This window comes from Mercenaria mercenaria, chromosome 2 (assembly GCF_021730395.1).
Source record: "Mercenaria mercenaria strain notata chromosome 2, MADL_Memer_1, whole genome shotgun sequence".
In the NCBI taxonomy this organism is placed as follows: Eukaryota; Metazoa; Mollusca; class Bivalvia; order Venerida; family Veneridae; genus Mercenaria; species Mercenaria mercenaria.
In genome coordinates this window covers 52,277,891-52,297,036 of record NC_069362.1, presented here as the reverse complement: position 1 = coordinate 52,297,036, position 19,146 = coordinate 52,277,891, and the positions used below count along the sequence as shown (strand labels likewise).

Genomic DNA, 19,146 nt, shown 5'->3' with positions numbered 1-19,146 from the left:
CATTGATATCTCTAGCTTACTTGGATGTTATTTCACTGTGCAGCATTGAAATAGTCAAGTCTCCTGTCTCCTTTGGCAGTGCTTGTTACTCAAGTATGTTTGTCTGTGTGCCTGTCTGTCTGTTCGAATTTTGTGTTGTGCATACAGTCTAACCTGTACTAATGGTCACCTCCGATCAGCAGTCACCTCCGTTTAACAGTCATTTTATGACACCCCCTAACGGATTTTCCTCTATTTCATCACTTTATTCAGCAGCCACCTCCCTTCCTCGGTCAGCGGCCACCGGAATTGCCTCCCGACCACCGTATTTGACCCCTTTCAGCGGCCATGTTTCTTCCAAAACCAATTTTTAAGCGATAATCGCCGAAGATACCCAATTTTTGAGAAACACGTGATTGCTAAGTTTCGCGGGACTTCACCACAAAAATGACAAAATGAGCATGAGCTTCTCAATTAAAACTGATAACCAAAGGTGTGATCCTCTTTTTGTTATGAACAAATGGCCGGTAATTATCGGCAATTAGTGTGTCACCTCATGTCAGTTTTGTTGTTCACAGTTTGACCTTTGTTAAAGATAATACTTGATATCTAATTAGTATCATAATATTTGTGATTTTTTCTATATTCTTTCATCAAAATACTATTAAGTTTTTACGAAATTGTGTTTGAAAGAAATATAAACCACTTGATCTTTTACGGAACGTAACGGTAATCTTAGATTTTAGCGTAGACAGTAAGCACGGAGAGTAGCTTCCCTTACCAAAATGGCGAAAATCGTAAACAAACTTGTTTTGAAGTTGGAAAATTGTCTAATAATTTTTGTTTAAAAAAGAACATGCCGGAGTTGTAGATTGCTGAGAAGACCATTCATATTGCGAAGGCAAATGCACGTCAATGTATCCTGGTAAAATAATAATAGAAAAACAAAAAAGAAAATGGCCTAAAGGCTAAAGTCATGATTGAACACTGGTCAGAAGTCTGAAAAATATATATATTGGCTGCACCTCCGATCAGCGGTCACCTGGCTTAAGCGGCCAAGTTGTCTGCTTCCCCTGGCTGGCTGCTTAAGACAGGTTAGACTGTATATCAAAAAGTATTTGTCCTAGCATCCTGAAATCATAGGATTATTATTCAACATGTAAAGTTCTGCACCTGTGATTTTGTTTGGGGTTTTACTCAGTAAGACCAGAGTTATGGCCCTTGACAGTCAAAAGTATTTGTAAAGAGCTAAAGTTTGTGTTGCGCATATCTCAAAAAGTTTTGGCCCTTGACATTGTCAAGTATGCATAAGGGGCCCAGGTGTATCAAAAAGTATTTGAGTCATAAAACCTTACAAGAGTAATAAAGCTTTTCATCCAAGATTTGGGTGAAATTTTTCAGCATGTTCATTTCTACCAAGTTTGGCATAGAATCTGTATATGACACTGAAAATGATAAAGTGGGTGAGACTAAAAGTTAGATATTGATAAAGATGCAAGAAAAAGATAAAATGCTAAAACATTGCATATATCTCAAAAGGTACTAGATCTGGAGTCATCAAACTTAACAGGGGTGTAGTTATTCATGTGAAGTTTTACACCTGGGTTTTGTTTGGGATTTCAGTTAACCAGACCAGAGTTACTGCCCTTGATATGGTAAAAAATATGCAGAAATGGTTTTAACTTTTGTGTCCCATATATCTCAAAAGGTATTTGACCTAGAGTAGTGAAACATTATGGCATTGTTGTCGAGTATATGAAGTTGTGCATTAGGGGTTTAGTTTGGTATTTCAGACAAGAATTATGGCCCTTGACTTTGTCAGAAATGCATAAAGAGCCTAAAAGTTTGTGTGGCATGTGTCTCAAAAAGTGTTTGACCTAGAATCATGAAACTTTGCATAGATATTATTCAGCATGTGAAGTTGTGCACCTGTGGTTTTCTTTGGGATTTCACTCAGCCAGACCAGACTTAGTCAAATATATGCATTAAGTGCCTAATTGTTTGTGTCGCACATATCTCAAAAGGTATTTGATCTTGAGACATGGCATTTTATAGGAATGTTGTTCAGCTTCTGAAGTTTTGCACCTGGGGTTTTGTTTGGGATTTCACTCAGCCAGACAAGAGTTATGGCCCTTGACTTAGTCAAAATGATGTATTTAGGGTTAAAAACTTTGTGTCACACATATCTAAAAAAGTGTTTGACTTGGAGTCATAAAACTATACAGGAATGTTGATCAGCATGTGAAATTCTATGCCTGGGGTCTTATTTTAACCCCACCTACCCCCCTTCCACACCCTTTCCAAAAAAGAAATAATTGTTTAAGTCTTTCCGTTTCCTTTATCTTGCACTTCATGTGATATTTTGTAATATCCATACCCCCAACTCTACTGTACCCCCTGATAAATCACATCCGCAACCAAACGTAATGTTAAAGTCTACTCAGTTTTACCTTGCTAACCAATAAGATATGACCGTCCAGTCACAGGAAGTGGCGGCACCATTGTCCTATAGACATACACCTAGTTACTGTTTCAGTTTCTTTTATCTTGTGTTTCTTAATTATGTTATGTAGTATCTATACCCACCCCTCCCATGCCTCACACGCCAAACACTAGGTAATATGAAAGTTTATTTAGTCTTGCGTTGTGAAGAAGTAACATATAATGGTCAAGTGCCAGTATTGGGTGCACAGGTATCCATTGAGCACACATTTACTGACATTTGAAATAGCTTTCAGTATGGAATGCTGTTCTTTGTGTTAATCTATTATTTAAGACTACCTTACGAATATGGTAGTTAAAAATGGCAGACTGTGGTTTAACATCTTCAGTACTGAGTAAAACTTGTGTTTTTAAACATAAAGTCTCTTGTTGGTTTTTTCTCTTTGTTTATCATTTTTCACATTAAAGCATTAGGTCTGTAACAAATTACTTGATAACCAGTATAAGATACATATGCTAATGCTGAAGAGTATATTATCAGGTCAAAAATTATTTTCATATACAAATATAAAATATTTGTTTTAGACGGACTGGCCGAGCGGGGAACAAAGGCACAGCTCATACATTTATCAATCCGGAGCAGGTCCGGTATGCTGGTGACATCATTAAGGCTCTAGAATTGTCCGAAACAACTGTACCAGATAACCTAAAAAATTGGTGGGAATCCTACAAGAAACAAGCAGAGGCAGTATGTATATTTCAGCCTTATATGTATTACTCCAATACCTGGCTCATCAGTTTCCATACTGCATTCAGTTGATAAAATATGATTTGCTAATATTTCTTCCAAATACTGTTTATCTTAGAATATGATTATTTCATATTTCGTCTAAGTGTTTAGGTAATGCTTGTTATCTGCACAAGTTAAACCTTGCTTAATCATAACTGTAATATATGAACACATGACAACCTTCTCTTGTAACAGTAAAGTTGCTAGGCAAACTGCATCCATTTTTTGGTTTCAATTTAAATTTCTAGGATGGAATAAAGATCAAGAGTAGCTCTGGTTTCCATGGTAAAGGTTTCAAGTTTGACGAGTCGGAGGCCCAGCTCGTCAATGACAGGAAGAAGCTACAGAAGGCGGCACTGGGACTCGTAGATTCTGATGAGGAAGATCCTAATGAAGATGTTTGTGTTTTGTCTAGTCAATATTAATGTTGGAAAACAAATCCTATATTTGTTTGTTTGTACGGTTGTTTGTAAGCTTATTTATAGTCGCCCAGAGATATGGAGGACTCCTCTAGAAGACATAGTAATTTTTAGTTGGAGGATAGTGGAAGATGCTCCAATTTTAGAAGCTTTCCTGATTCTTTAGTATGCCAGGTGTAAAGCACCTATACACAGGACTCTTATTCAGATGCTAGTAATTTTAATAGTAGGAATGGGGGCTTGAACTCACAATCCCTGGTTTCAAAGTCAGACAGTGTTAGCACTGGGCTAGTGTGTCCACAATTAATTCCTAGGGATTGTCAGTACAAAACAGATAAGTTGCACATCCTCAAGCTAACAGTGTTATGTTTTAAATAATTGCCATAATACCAATAATAGCACGAGTGATCTTTTTAAATTGTATTAAAGAATGAATTTTGATAGGAAGTGGACATAGTATCACAATAAAAGAAACTGTTGTGTGCTTTACAATCAAAGGGCAGTTATGCATTACAGCAAAATGTAACAGAGTTTATGTGATATATATAATAAATCGATACACAGATTTCCTGACTTTAATCCAATGGTATATACTCTATTTTAGATAGAACAACAGATTGAAGACATGTTTGCCAGTAAGAGAAGAGTGACAGATGTCTCCAAATCTTCCCTACCTCAGATGGTGAGTAATGAACATAATTAAACATTGTTTTATTTGAAAGTTTATATTTCAGGTAGGTTTTGATAACTGAATTGCTATTCATTTTTTTTTTTGTCAAAACAAAATACTTAGTTAAAAAATAATCTTTTATTGGGTTGTAACTGTAGCACAGTTTAGCGGTGTTGTCAGTTTTGGCTTTAAATTGTACCATTAGGAGTTTGATTTAGGATAGAGCCTTTTCTCTGCATTGAAATACTGCACAAAATTAAATAATTATAAATCAGGTAGGAAATATGCGATATTTAAGTTGAATTATAATTTGAAATATGTTTGGTATTTTCAGCCAGTGACTGGAGGCTTGATGACTGGTGCCCCAGGGAAGATGGGAGCCAACAACCAGATGAAGTTAGAGATGGCAAAGAGACTAGCCGCAAAAATAAACTTCAGTAAGAACCTTGGTCAGGAAGCACAGGACATCACACAGCAAGCCACCAAGGCCATCTTCCAGGATGGTGTGTCTGCTCCGCAAGTGGCTGTAAGTACACTTAATTCCATCCTTTAGTTCTTTCATGTTAGACTTACACACAGTGTCACAGGAAAAGTGACATGTTTGTGGTCCCATACAGTGTGGACTGGGACATGGTGATTTGCTCCTGTATGGTTAAACTTCGGTAATTCCAACTCGACGGGACCAGCAAAATTTGTTCAAGTGATCGGTTGTTTGAAGAAGAATTGTTCTGCCTGTACAACTCCTTTAAGAAAGGATTATTTTAAGGAGCTGTAATTGTAGTGAAGACAGCCCTCAGTCATTGTCCTTTAGATATAGAAGAAAGCCCTTGATTGATGGCGGGCTTTAAAGTGTTACTGAAACAGAAATAGTATTGGTTAATAGAATCATTTCCTTTATTTCATCTAAGCTTTATAATCTGTGATTTATTATGTTATACTATTTTGCTGAATGGTCGTAACATTCAAGCCTATTCATTTTGAAATTAATATTTTTCCAGTTATATTTAAAAGCATCCATTCAAAAGGTTATTGAAATGATTATTTATGCCTTTCAGTGAAATAAAATGGATGTTTTCACAGTTCAATAGCATTGAAAATATTCCATAGCATTGAAAATATCATATTTTTTTTAATTGGTGCAGATCTTGAAATGCATGTGATAGAAAATGAATTATAAATTTTAATCTAAAATTCTTGCCAGCATTTACTTGTGTCTATAAATAGCTACATGAATGTAAAGGTAAACAGTCATATTGAAAAATATAAAAGAAATCTAAAATCTTCATAGAACCATTTAAGGTTTTTAACATAGATATTGTGACATCACAACACAAATCACTTTATGTTGCTTCGGGAAAATTGGTGTAGTTTGGGGAGACCCGTTGAAAATACAAGATCGAAATGTCTGTCATGATAAAAGTTTCAATTTTCACGAGTGGTGCAGAAAATATTGCATATAGTGTTCACTCAGTGGCAGATATTTTAGTGTTACACTGAAATGAATAAATATCCTAGACTAATACCTGTATCTTACTTTAATTTTCAATCAAGGGGAACTTACTCAGGACAAGAATGTGTCTAAAAGTAGTTTGATGTTGATATGTTTCACATTTGGCTAAACCATAGATGTTTGTTTCAGTCAAAGACAATAGCTGAGCAGATGGCAGAGAAAATTAATGCAAAGCTGGGTTACACACCACAGATAGAGGATGATAAGGAATTGGAACAAGATACATTCAAGCGATATGAGGAAGAGTTGGAGATTAATGACTTCCCACAGACAGCAAGATGGAAGGTCACATCAAAGGTAATACTTCAGGAAAGAATCTCTGAGATTTTTTGGATTAGATATTTTTCATGTTGCTTGTTCATGACTGTTGGAAATTGTCTAATTTACTAGACATGTAGTCATTCTAGACACCATTATGAATTGTGTTTTTCCTCTTGCAGGAGGCCCTTGCCCAGATCTGTGAGTATTCAGAAGCAGGTATCACAGTACGAGGAACTTACTTCCCTCCAGGAAAACAACCGAAGGAAGAAGAACGTAAACTCTACCTTGCTATTGAAGCTACCAGTGAAATGGCAATCCAGAAGGCAAAGAAAGAAGTAACACGACTTATCAAGGAGGAACTTATACGTCTTGTAAGTCATCTGTTATTCTGTGTTACTATAACAGATAATTCTATTATCACATTTTTAGCTTGACTTTAAGAAGTATATAGACAGCTATCCTCCTTGCCCTAGGGCTTTTTCCTTGGGTTCATAACATATAGGTTATAAAAAAATTGACCAAACATTTACCCAGATATTACATATCAGTTACCTCTTCCATTCAAAGAAACTATATGGGACTGGGTTTTTTTTTTCAGGGTCAAGGTCAATGTAACTAAATGTAGAAAAACGGGGTCATAGTTCAAATAAAACACAGATTTTTGTGCTGTGCAACAGAAAGGTGTTGGTTCAAATCCCACTGAGATCCAAAATTTGTTTTTTCTTTTTATTGTGTGTGTGATAAAAAGGTTATTTTAATGTCATTGGGTAACTAAATATAGAAAAATGTGGTCATAGTTAAAATAGGAAATAGATTTTTTTTTCTCTTTGATCATCAAAAAGCTGGTTTCGAGTTTATAACTTAATATATAAGAACTGGCTTTGGATTGTATTTTGGGTCACTGTTACTAAAAATAGAAAAATGGTTTATGCACAGTATCTTTAGTTTTGGTACACCTATTGTCAGCAAACTTTGTGTTTAGGTAGCTTTGATCAAAGAATCATAAATTACATAGGGCAATGACACATGTACTTTTCTTATACCTGTACCATTTTTAGCTCACCTGTCACAAAGTGACAAGGTGAGCTTTTGTGATCGCGCGGCGTCCGTCGTCCGTCCGTCCGTCCGTGCGTGCGTGCGTGCGTAAACTTTTGCTTGTGACCACTCTAGAGGTCACATTTTTCATGGGATCTTTATGAAAGTTGGATAGAATGTTCATCTTGATGATATCTAGGTCAAGTTCGAAACTGGGTCACGTGCGGTCAAAAACTAGGTCAGTAGGTCTAAAAATAGAAAAACCTTGTGACCTCTCTAGAGGCCAAATTTTTCATGAGATCTTCATGAAAATTGGTCAGAATGTTCACCTTGATGATATCTAGGTTAAGTTCGAAACTGGGTCAGGTGGGGTCAAAAACTAGGTCAGTAGATCTAAAAATAGAAAAACCTTGTGACCTCTCTAGAGGCCATCTTTCTCAATGGATTTTCATGAAAATTGGTCAGAATGTTTACCTTGATGATATCTAGGTCAAGTTCGAAACTGGGTCACGTGGGGTCAAAAACTAGGTCAGTAGGTCTAAAAATAGAAAAACCTTGTGACCTCTCTAGAGGCCATATTTCTCAAGAGATCTTCATGAAAATCGGTCAGATTGTTCACCTTGATGATATCTAGATCAAGTTTGAAACTGGGTCACGTGCGGTCAAAAACTAGGTCAGTAGGTCTGAAAATAGAAAAACCTTGTGACCTCTCTAGAGGCCATATTTTTCATGGGATCTTTATGAAAATTAGTCAGAATGTTCACCTTGATGATATCTAGGTCAAGTTCGAAACTGGTTTACGTGCGGTCAATAACTAGGTCAGTAGATCTAAAAATAGAAAAACCTTGTGACCTCTCTAGAGGCCATATTTTTCAAGAGATCTTCATGAAAATTGGTCAGAATGTTCACCTTGATGATATCTAGGTCGTGTTCGAAACTGGGTCACGTGCGGTCAAAAACTAGGTCAGTAGATCTAAAAATAGAAAAACCTTGTGACATCTCTAGAGGCCATATTTCTCAATGGATCTTCATGAAAATTGGTGAGAATGTTCAGCTTGATGATACCTAGGTCAGTTTCGTAACTGGGTCATGTGCGGTCAAAAACTAGGTCAGCTGGTCGAAAAATAGAAAAACCTTGTGACTTCTCTAGAGGCCATATTTTTCATGAGATCTTCAGGAAAATTGGTGAGAATGTTCACCTTGATGATATCTAGGTCAAGTTCAAAAGTGGGTCACGTGCCTTCAAAAACTAGGTCATTAGGTCAAATAATAGAAAAACCTTGTGACCTCTCTAGAGGTCATATTTTTCAATGGATCTTCATGAAAATTGGTCAGAATTTTTTATCTTGATGATATCTAGGTCACATGTGCTCAAAAACTAGGTCACTGTGTCAAATAATAGAAATAACGTCATACTCAGTTCAACACTGGGTCATGTGGGGATAGGTGAGCGATTCAGGACCATCATGGTCCTCTTGTTTTAAACAGTACCTGTTGGTATGATGCAAAGTTTGAAAACCTGGAAATTCTCACTTATGTCTTACATTGCCTATATTGTTTCTTAGATTTCCTCAGATCCCTGCGCACACCCCACCAGCAGTACACCCTTAAATCTCTCCCCACCAGCAGTACACCCTTAAATCTCTCCCCACCAGCACCAAAAAAAAGAAAAGTAAAGAGAAAAAAAAACGAGCCTGTTTCACACATTAATAATATTTTGATAAACATTATTTGAATAGTCCAGCATGCTGTCCTCCCAACAGCTCTTGTTAGCTCGACTATTCAAAGAATAGTCTAGCTATTCTACTCACCCTGGCATCGGCGTCACACCTTGGTTAAGTTTTTGCATGCAAGTACATACAGCCATCAATTAAAGGCATATAGCTTTGAAACTTATTTTTTCTTTTTCTAGGTCAATTACCAACCTCTCTGGGTCAAGTCCCATAGCTCTGACATGTATTTTGAGCAAATTATGCCCCCTTTTGGACTTAGAAAATTTTGGTTAAAGTTTTACATGCAAGTTACTATCTCCAAAAGTAATGCAGATATTGATTTGAAACTTCACATGTGTCTTCGGGGTTATAAAACTAGTTGAAAGCAGCAAGTCCCATAACTCTGACCTTCATTTTGGCCAAATTTTGCCCCATTTTGGACTTAGAAAATTCTGGTTAAAGTTTTGCGTGCAAGTACATACAGCTATTTCCAAAAGGCATATAGATTTGAAACTTATTTTTTCTTTTTCTAGATCAATTACCAACCTCACTGTTTCAAGTCCCATAAATCTGACATGTATTTTGAGCAAATTATGCCCCCTTTTAGACTTAGAAAATTTTGGTTAAAGTTTTACATGCAAGTTACTATCTCCAAAACTAATACAGATATTGATTTGAAACTTCACATGTGTCTTCGGGGTTATAAAACTAGTTGATAGCAGCAAGTCCCATAACTCTGACCTTTATTTTGGCCTAATTATGCCCCCTTTTGGACTTAGCAAATTCTGGTTAAAGTTTTGCATGCAAGTACATACAGCTATTACTAAAAGGCATTATAGATTTGAAACTTATTTTTTCTTTTTCTAGATCAATTACTAACCTCACTGGATCAAGTCCCATAACTCTTACATGTATTTTGAGCAAATTATTCCCCTTTTTGGACTTAGAAAATCCTGGTTAAAGTTTTGCGTGCAAGTACATACAGCAATTACTAAAAGGCATATAAATTTGAAACTTATTTTTAGCTCACCTGTCACAAAGTGACAAGGTGAGCTTTTCTGATCGCGTGGTGTCCGTCGTCCGTCCGTCCGTGCGTCAGTCCGTAAACTTTTGCTTGTGACCACTCTAGAGGTCACATTTTTCATGGGATCTTTATGAAAGTTGGTCAGAATGTTCACCTTGATGATATCTAGGTCAAGTTCGAAACTGGGTTACGTGCCTTCAAAAACTAGGTCAGTAGGTCTAAAAATAGAAAAACCTTGTGACCTCTCTAGAGGCCATATATTTCACAAGATCTTCATGAAAATTAGTCAGAACGTTCACCTTGATGATATCTAGGTCAAGTTTGAAACTGGGTCACATGCCATCAAAAACTAGGTCAGTAGGTCAAATAATAGAAAAACCTTGTGACCTCTCTAAAGGCCATATTTTTTATGGGATCTGTATGAAAGTTGGTCTGAATGTTCATCTTGATGATATCTAGGTCAAGTTCGAATCTGGGTCACGTGTGATCAAAAACTAGGTCAGTAGGTCTAAAAATAGAAAAACCTTGTGACCTCTCTAGAGGCCATATATGAGGTCTTCATGAAAATTGGTCAGAATGTTCACCTTGATGATATCTAGGTCAAGTTTGAAAGTGGGTCACGTGGGGTCAAAAACTAGGTCAGTAGGTCAAATAATAGAAAAACCTTGTGACCTCTCTAGAGGCCATATTTTCCATGGGATCTGTATGAAAGTTGGTCTGAATGTTCATCTTGATGATATTTAGGTCAAGCTCGAAAGTGGGTCACGTGCCTTTAAAAACTAGGTCAGTAGGTCAAATAATAAAAAAACCTTGTGACCTCTCTAAAGGCCATATTTTTCATGGGATCTGTATGAATGTTGGTCTGAATGTTCATCTTGATGATATCTAGGTCAAGTTCGAAACAGGGTCATGTGCGGTCAAAAACTAGGTCTGTAGGTCTAAAAATAGAAAAACCTTGTGACCTCTCTAGAGGCCATATTTGTGAATGGATCTCCATAAAAATTGGTCAGAATGTTCATCTTGATGATATCTAGGTCAAGTTCGAAAATGGGTCACGTGCCTTCAAAAAGTAGGTCAGTAGGTCAAATAATGAAAAAACGTTGTGACCTCTCTAGAGGCCATATTTTTCATGGGATCTGTATGAAAGTTGGTCTGAATGTTTATCTTGATGATATATAGGTCAAGTTTGAAACTGGGTCAACTGCGATCAAAAACTAGGTCAGTAGGTCTTGAAATAGAAAAACCTTGTGACCTCCCTAGAGGCCATACCCTTGAATGGATCTTCATGAAAATTGGTCAGAATATTCACCTTGATGATATCTAGGTCAAGTTTGAAACTGGGTCACGTGCCTTAAAAAACTAGGTCAGTAGGTCAAATAATAAAAAACCTTGTGACCTCTAGAGGCCATACTTTTCATGGGATCTGTATGAAAGTTGGTCTGAATGTTCATCTTGATGATATCAAGGTGAAGTTTGAAACTTGGTCAACTGCGGTCAAAAACTAGGTCAGTAGGTCTAAAATTAGAAACATCTTTTGACCTCTCTAGAGGCCATATTTTTCAATGGATCTTCATGAAAATTGATCTGAATGTTCACCTTGATGATATCTAGGTCAGTTTCGAAACTGGGTCATGTGCGGTCAAAAACTAGGCCAGTAGGTATAAAAATAGAAAAACCTTTTGACCTCTCTAGAGGCCATATTTTTCATGAGATCTTCATGAAAATTAGTGAGAATGTTGATGATATCTAGGTCAAGTTCAAAACAGGGTCACGTACCTTTGAAAACTAGGTCAATAGGTCAAATAATAGAAAAACCTTGTGACCTCTCTAGAGACCATATTTTTCAATGGATCTTCATGAAAATTGGTCAGAATTTTTATCTTGATAATATCTAGGTCAAGTTCAAAACTGGGTCACATGAGCTCAAAAACTAGGTCACTATGTCAAATAATAGAAAAAATGACGTCATACTCAAAACTGGATCATGTGGGAAGAGGTGAGCGATTCAGGACCATCATGGTCCTCTTGTTTCTTTTTCTAGATCAATTACCAACCTCACTGGGTCAAGTCCCATAACTCTGGCATGTATTTTGGGCAAATTATGCCCCTTTTGGACTTTGAAAATTCTGGTTAAAGTTTTACATGCGAGTTTCTATCTCCAAAACTAATGCAGATATTGAATTGAAACTTCACATGTGCCTTCGGGGTTATAAAACTAGTTGATAGCAGCAAGACCTATAACTGATATATATTTTGGTCAAATTAGGCCCCTTTTGAACTTAAAACTCTTTTGATATTTAACCTTTTTGGGTAATATTGTTCCTGCGTCTGGGACAATATTTCGAATAGTCGAGCTTGGCTGTCTTATGGACAGCTCTTGTTTTTAATGCATTGAAACAGGATTATTTTGGTGGTGGGGGTAGTGTTAAGGGGTTTGTTTTGGATAAACAATGTGATCTAGGTTAAAGTTAAAGATAGGAGTACAGGTCTATTAAAATGCTAAGTAAAATGCTTTATAAGCATGAGAATTTCTAGCTTTGACACTTTAGTTTGGTAAACAATGATGCAATACATTAATAGACAATACATAAATAGACAATACATCAATAGAGCTGCTCTTTTCCTGATGTTAAAATCATACAGTTACAAGCATGGCCTCAATACCTAGAGTGACTGTGAAGGTTTGCATGTTTTTCACTGATTAAACTGTTGGCAAAACGTAGGCCATACTAATGTCTTTAAGAATACTTAATAAATAGATAAAGTATTCATTGCAAAATTGTGTCTTTCAGCAAAATTCCTATCAACCTATCAACAGAGCCAGATACAAGGTTGTCTGAGGAAGAATGGACGTACAGAACACGGCGCTGCAGAGTGGGACTGCATTTACACTTTACAAATTCTACAGATTCACACTATACAGATGTCAGCATATAACATGCTCATATATTGAAACTGTGAAGCAAAGAATGTGAACTGTGTTTGTTGTGCTTTTTTTTAGCTCACCTGTCACATAGTGACAGGGTGAGCTTTTGTGATCGCCCGTCGTCCGTCCACAATTTCTTGTGAACACGATAGAGACCACATTTTGCACGCAATTTTGATCAAACTTGTACAAAACTTGTATTGGCATGATATTTTGGTTTCTCTCGAAAACTGGCCAGATCCCATCATGGGTTCTAGAGTTATTGCCCCTTAAAGGGCCAGAATTTGCTATTGTGCGTGCGTCAACAATTTCTTGTCTGCACGATAGTGGTTTCATTTATGATTTTATTTTAACCAAACTTGCACACATCTTGTATCACCATAAGATCTTGGTTCCTTTCTTGAACTGGCCAGATCCCATTATGGGTTCCAGAGTTATGGCCCTTTCAGGGCCATTAGCTATTTTGACCTTGTCTGCACAATAGCAGCTTTATTTATGATTTGATTTTTACCAAACTTGCACACAACTTGTATCACCATAAGATCTTGGGTCCTTTCTTGAACTGGCCAGATTCCTTTATGGGTTCCAGAGTTATGGCCCCTGAAAGAGCCAGAATTAGCTATTTTGACCTTGTCTGCACAATAGCAGCTTCATTTATGGTTTTATTTTAACCAAATTTACACACAACTTGTATCACCATAAGATCTTGGATCCTGTCTTGAACTGGCCAGATTCCATTATGTATTCCAGAGTGATGGCCCCTGACAGTGTCAGAATTAGCTATTTTGACCTTGTCTGCACAGTAGCAGCTTCATCTATGATTTGAATTTAATCAAACTTGCACAAAACTTGTGTCACCATAAGATCTCGGTTTCTTTCCTGAACCGGCCAGATCCCATAATGGGTTCCAGAGTTATGGCCCCTGAAAGGGCCAAAATTAGCTATTTTGACCTTGTCTGCACAATAGCAGCTTCATTTATGATTTGATTTTAACCAAACTCGCACACAACTTGTATCACCGTAAGATCTCGATTCCTTTTTATCCGCCTGAAGGGACATATGTTATCGCCTCGGTGTCCGTCTGTATGTCTGTCTGTTCGTTAGCAATTTCCCTTCCGCTCTGTAACTCTTGAACCCCTTGAAGGATTTCAGTTCACCTCATCGAAACGACGTGCAGAGCGCATGTTTCGGATGGCTCACTTCAAGGTCAAGGTCACACTTAGGGGTCAAAGGTCATATGACTTTGTTTTGTGTGTATATTGCTCTGCATTTGCATTGCATTGCAGTGCTCTTGTTTTTATTTGGCAGATCCTTCTTTTGTTCACTTACAATAATTTTTTTTTAATTACTTCCCTTTGGCCGTAGGGAAAAACCGAGACCACTTTTCTGTGGTACAACATGGATGGTACCTCCAATTTTTAGGTGTATTTTGACATATCTGTACCTTGTAAGAATTTTTTTTTTCTTTTTGGTTAAATTTCTTCCCTTTGTTGTTCCTGTCCTTTGGACTTATGGCTATATAGAAAACTGATTTCAAAACAATTTTACACAAGACAAGTGTTCCTTGAGTGACCCTCTACTATATTCCTTCAAATAATTTTGATTCAGCGAAAAACATGGCCCCCAAGGGGTTTTGCTTATTATGCCCCCACTTTGGGGGGGGCGCATATAGATTTGCCCTTGTCCGTCCGTTAGGGGCCTCCGTGGCCGAGTGGTTAAGGTCGCTGACTTCAAATCACTTGCCCCTCATCGATGTGGGTTCGAGCCTCACTTGGGGCGTTGAATTCTTCACGTGAGGAAGCCATCCAGCTGGCTTACGGAAGGTCGGTGGTTCTACCCAGGTGCCCGCTCGTGATGAAATAATGCACGGAGGGGCACCTAGGGTCTTCCTCCACCATCAAAGCTGGAAAGTTGCCATATGACCTAAAATGTGTTGGTGCGACATTAAACCCAAAACAAAAAACAAAAAATTGTCCGTCCGTCCGTTCTTCCAAGAATGTTGTGTCGCGCCTAGCTCCAAAAGTATTTGACGTAGAGTCACAAAACTTTACAGGAATGTTGGTCAGCATGTGTAGTTGTGCACCTGGGGTTTCGCGTCTGGATTCATTCAGTCATGTAGGAGTTATGGCCCCTGACTTAGTTAAAAATTGGTCATTTTAATGTTGTGTCGCGCGTAGCTCCAAAAGTATTTGACCTAGAGTCACCAAAGTTTACAGGAATGTTGGTCAGCATGTGCAGGTGTCCTTTGTCATGTAGTGGGGGCATCTGTGTCTCATGGACACATTTCTAGTTTTCCCTATATGCCTATACAGTACTTTGAAAATCTTTTTGTCAGAAACTGCTGGTCCATTTTCAAAATAATTTTACACAAATGTTTCTTGGGTGACCCTCTACCAAATTCCTTCATTGAAAAAGTGGCCGCCTGGGGGAGGGGCTCATTTTCCCATATGGCTATACAGAAAACTTCTTGTATGAAACTACTGGCCTGATTAGAAAATAATTTTTTTTGAAGTAACTTTAAGAAAATTTTAACTATATTTTCTCATAATTCTTTTGATTGATATTGATTATGATTTTTTGACCTTCTTGTCCTTAAGTGCAATGATAACAGGTGAGCAATATAGGGCCATTATGGCCCTCTTGTTTCTAAAATAAAGCACTTTTGATGGAGTCATTTCAGTGGTAGATGTGTTTTACTTTAGAGCTGTTTGTTATCTTTATATTTTAATGTTAGGTTTTGAAGCAGAAATAATGTTTGAAAGGTGCTGTATAAATGAGATATGAAAAGCAGCTTATAAATACAATATTTATTGACTGCATTTGATAACTTCTCTCTGCTAACTGATTTTCAAACCATCTGATGTGGCAAGTGTCACAAAAATATTAAAACAGTTATTCTCCCATTTGTAAAACAGTGAAGGTACAATGAAATATGCATTGTCCATCAGTAGACATTTTCTATTTCCAGACTCTAAGTCAGAAAGTATTATAACTAAAGCTTTCAAACTACATTGAGACTTCAGGAGGATCCCTCACTGTTTTTGGGGTCATGGTCACTGTTCAATTGACAACGGTTTCCAGACTACTTATAAAACCTATGGCTTTTAAATTGTACATGTCTAAATACCACCAGAGGAACATCCAGGGAGAAGTGACTTCTCCCGCCACAGAATTTAGGGAGAAATCGAGGAATTTAAGGAGAGGATTCGGCATGGTATTCAGTTTCCCGCCTGTATATCCACTTTCTATGGGTCTTGCTGTAACTTATAAACAGTAATTATTTAAGGAAATTGAATATTGCATTATTATTTTCATGAATTTCTAAAAGTACAAACTGAGTTATGAAAAAGTTGACTTTAAATTTTTATCCGAAATTTACACGTCCGAAACTCGTAATTTTATCAGGTGCACGATCGAAACGCCGTGAAAATTTTCATTCATTTTTCGATTCTCGTGCTTTAATAATGCCCGATTCTTGCATCAACTTGTTCAGATTTATACATTTAACTGATTTATTTATAAATCTTTTCGAAAATAATACCAAACTTGAAGATATTGGCCATCTTTTTACAATATTTTGTACCGCAGTTCAGACGTCTGCGGAATCGTTTTTTTATCCACAGCGCCGGGCAATTCATTTACAGAAATTGGCCGTATTTGAAATAAGTTTTGTAGTAATTTTTAATAAAATTAAGAAATACCGGTAATATACAAATGATGCATAAGATCATGCACTTGTTAAGTTTATCGGCTTTTTACACGCCGATTGAAAATTTTCAAAATGGCGGCGGCTTACAATATTATTGATTAACTACTGTGGGATATTAACACTACGATTGGCTGAAGTTTGACAGGCGAGTAGGCGGGGTTGACCATTGATTTATGGTAATTTAATCTAGAATATGCATCAAGTTTTACATTTACATTTTACTATTATGTTTGTTTGTTTGTTTTGGGTTTAATGCCGTTTTTCAACAGTATTTCAGTCATGTAACGGCGGGCAGTTAACCTAACCAGTATTCCTGGATTCTGTACCAGTACAAACCTGTTCTCCGCAAGTAACTGCCAACTTCCCCACATGAATCAGAGGTGGAGGACTAATGATTTCAGACACAATGTCGTTTATCAAATAGTCACGGAGAACATACGCCCCGCCCGAGGATCGAACTCACGACCCCGAGATCCGTAGACCAACGCTCTTACCTACTGAGCTAAGCGGGCGGGCAACATTTTACTATTAAGTAAACAGATTACAACACTCTGAAAAACTCGGCGATTCGGATTTCGCCGGGAGGCGATAATTCGGCAAAGTGGCTGACTTTACAGCGACGATATCGCTCAAATCGCTTTGTAGGATGATCCCTGAACATCCCCATTGATTTATGAGTCAGATGGCTCAAAGATCAATGTAACGGACATGATTTAACTTTGGTCAAGACTCATAAGTAAGTCAGTAATTATAAAAGTTACGGCTTTCAAACTTTACACTTGACTAAATACCACTCGAGGAGGATCCATATAGATTTGGACAGGATGTGGGAGGAGTACTTAGATATCTCTTTGTCTGTCTGTCCGACATTTCTGTTGCACATATCTTAATTATAATAAATAATAAAGTCTGTGAAAATATCCTTTTGAAAGATAGAACTTAAGAGTTAGGAATTTTACTCAGTAAGACTAGAGTTATGGCCATTGACTCAGTAAGAAGTATATATACTGTGAAATCATTATTATTCGTGGGGGATTAATTTTCGTGGATTTCATGGTTGAGCTCAACCACGAATTTAAGTCCCAACGAACAAATTGTGCCCATAATAATTTTAATTGTACGCAAAGTCGCCGTAGTTGTATGCATGCGGCAGTACTAACCTGCATCTTTCGTGTAGTTTATGGAGGCTCCATCAACGATAAACACAGGTATGCGTGGAAACAAAACCGACTATTTCATTAAAAAATGTACCCGTGGTTAGTTTATGAGATGCTTGTCAAAGTAAAAGTAGATACTAAAAATAGAAGTTTGACGTAGCGTCACGTGCCAACCCCACTATAATACGGCTGTTATTTGATTTTTTCGGCCCCGCTATGCAATGTTTATACACTAGCCTTTATTTTTACTGACATGAAATAAAATACTATGACTTTGGAACTATTAAATATTATAAATTAATTGCTAGATTTGCGTCCGATGCATTAATACTTAATTCACATTACACGTTTCTCGGCAGGAAATAACACATGCACAAGTTCAACAGCTTGTAATATTAGATACAGACGCGCCATACATTTTGAAAAAAAAAAATCGGACCAGTTTATAATAGTTTGTATAAGGATTACTATGGTTATACTAGTACTACGGAATAAAAACAACATTATTTAAATCTAGAATAGTTTGTTTTAATTTGCAGCACAGTAACTAGTTCTTGTTTAAAACACGATCAAATGATCAATGATCAACTTTATATTTGTTTCGATTATGAATGCTAATTGTACAAGTTGCTACGGTTTTGACACATTTTAATTGGCGCCGACTTTTCTTATTGAATATTTCACAGTTTTAAAAAGTTATGCAAATTAGGGGTCGTATAATTATAGATAAGGCGGTCGTTAATTGGCACATGATCACTCACTAATTCAGTAACCATGGTAGCGCTGTTTGACACATGTAGGTTTCACATGTAAGGACAGAAGTACTAGTAGAGCTATTCCTGTGGAAATTATGATTATTTTTTTTTACAAAAATTGAAATTCCACGAATTTACGTCCCCACAAAACAGCCGTTTTGGCCAAAACCACGAAATTTTGTGCCAACGAAATTAAATGATTTCACAGTAAACGGCCTAAAATGTTGTGTCACATGTATGTCAAGAAGAATTTGACATAGATTCTATCTATAATAGATGTTTCAATATGTAATTTGTAAATGGCACATACGAAGAAACAACTAGGACTTTTTGTTGTGCCCCCCCCCCCACGAGTGGTGGGGGCATATAGATTTGGTCTTGTCCGTCCGTCCGTCCAAAGTTCGTGACACGCTTAGCTCAAAAAGTATTTGATATAAATTGATGAAACCTTGCATGAGTCTTTATCATGATATGAACTTGCGCATCTCCTATTTTTCATCTGGCTCCGCCCCCTATTTTCTGAATTGGCCCCTGAAATAGTCAAAAATGCACATTTTCACCTTGTGTTGCGCCTAGCTCAAAAAGTATTTGATATAAATTGATGAAACCTTGCATGAGTCTTTATCATGATATGAACTTGCGCACCTACAATTTTTCGTCCGGCTCCGCCCCCTATTTTCTGAGTTATGGCCCCTGAAATAGTCAAAAATGCACATTTTCACCTTGTGACGCACCTAGCTCAAAAAGTATTTGATAT

At 37.1% G+C, this 19,146-nt stretch overlaps 1 protein-coding gene across 1 annotated transcript in view; it reads left to right on the top strand.

Annotated features, from left to right (window-relative positions):
* Positions 1–18,027, top strand: part of LOC123563967 (probable ATP-dependent RNA helicase DDX46) — a 128,327-nt gene extending 110,300 nt beyond the window's left edge. The window contains exons 16-22 of the mRNA XM_045357166.2: positions 3,007–3,169; positions 3,460–3,609; positions 4,235–4,312; positions 4,635–4,826; positions 5,940–6,107; positions 6,251–6,442; positions 12,635–18,027. Of these exons, the coding sequence (XP_045213101.2) occupies positions 3,007–3,169; positions 3,460–3,609; positions 4,235–4,312; positions 4,635–4,826; positions 5,940–6,107; positions 6,251–6,442; positions 12,635–12,682 (991 nt within the window). The 3' untranslated portion in view covers positions 12,683–18,027. The remainder of the gene's footprint in view (positions 1–3,006; positions 3,170–3,459; positions 3,610–4,234; positions 4,313–4,634; positions 4,827–5,939; positions 6,108–6,250; positions 6,443–12,634) is intronic.
* Positions 18,028–19,146: the final 1,119 nt, after the last annotated feature.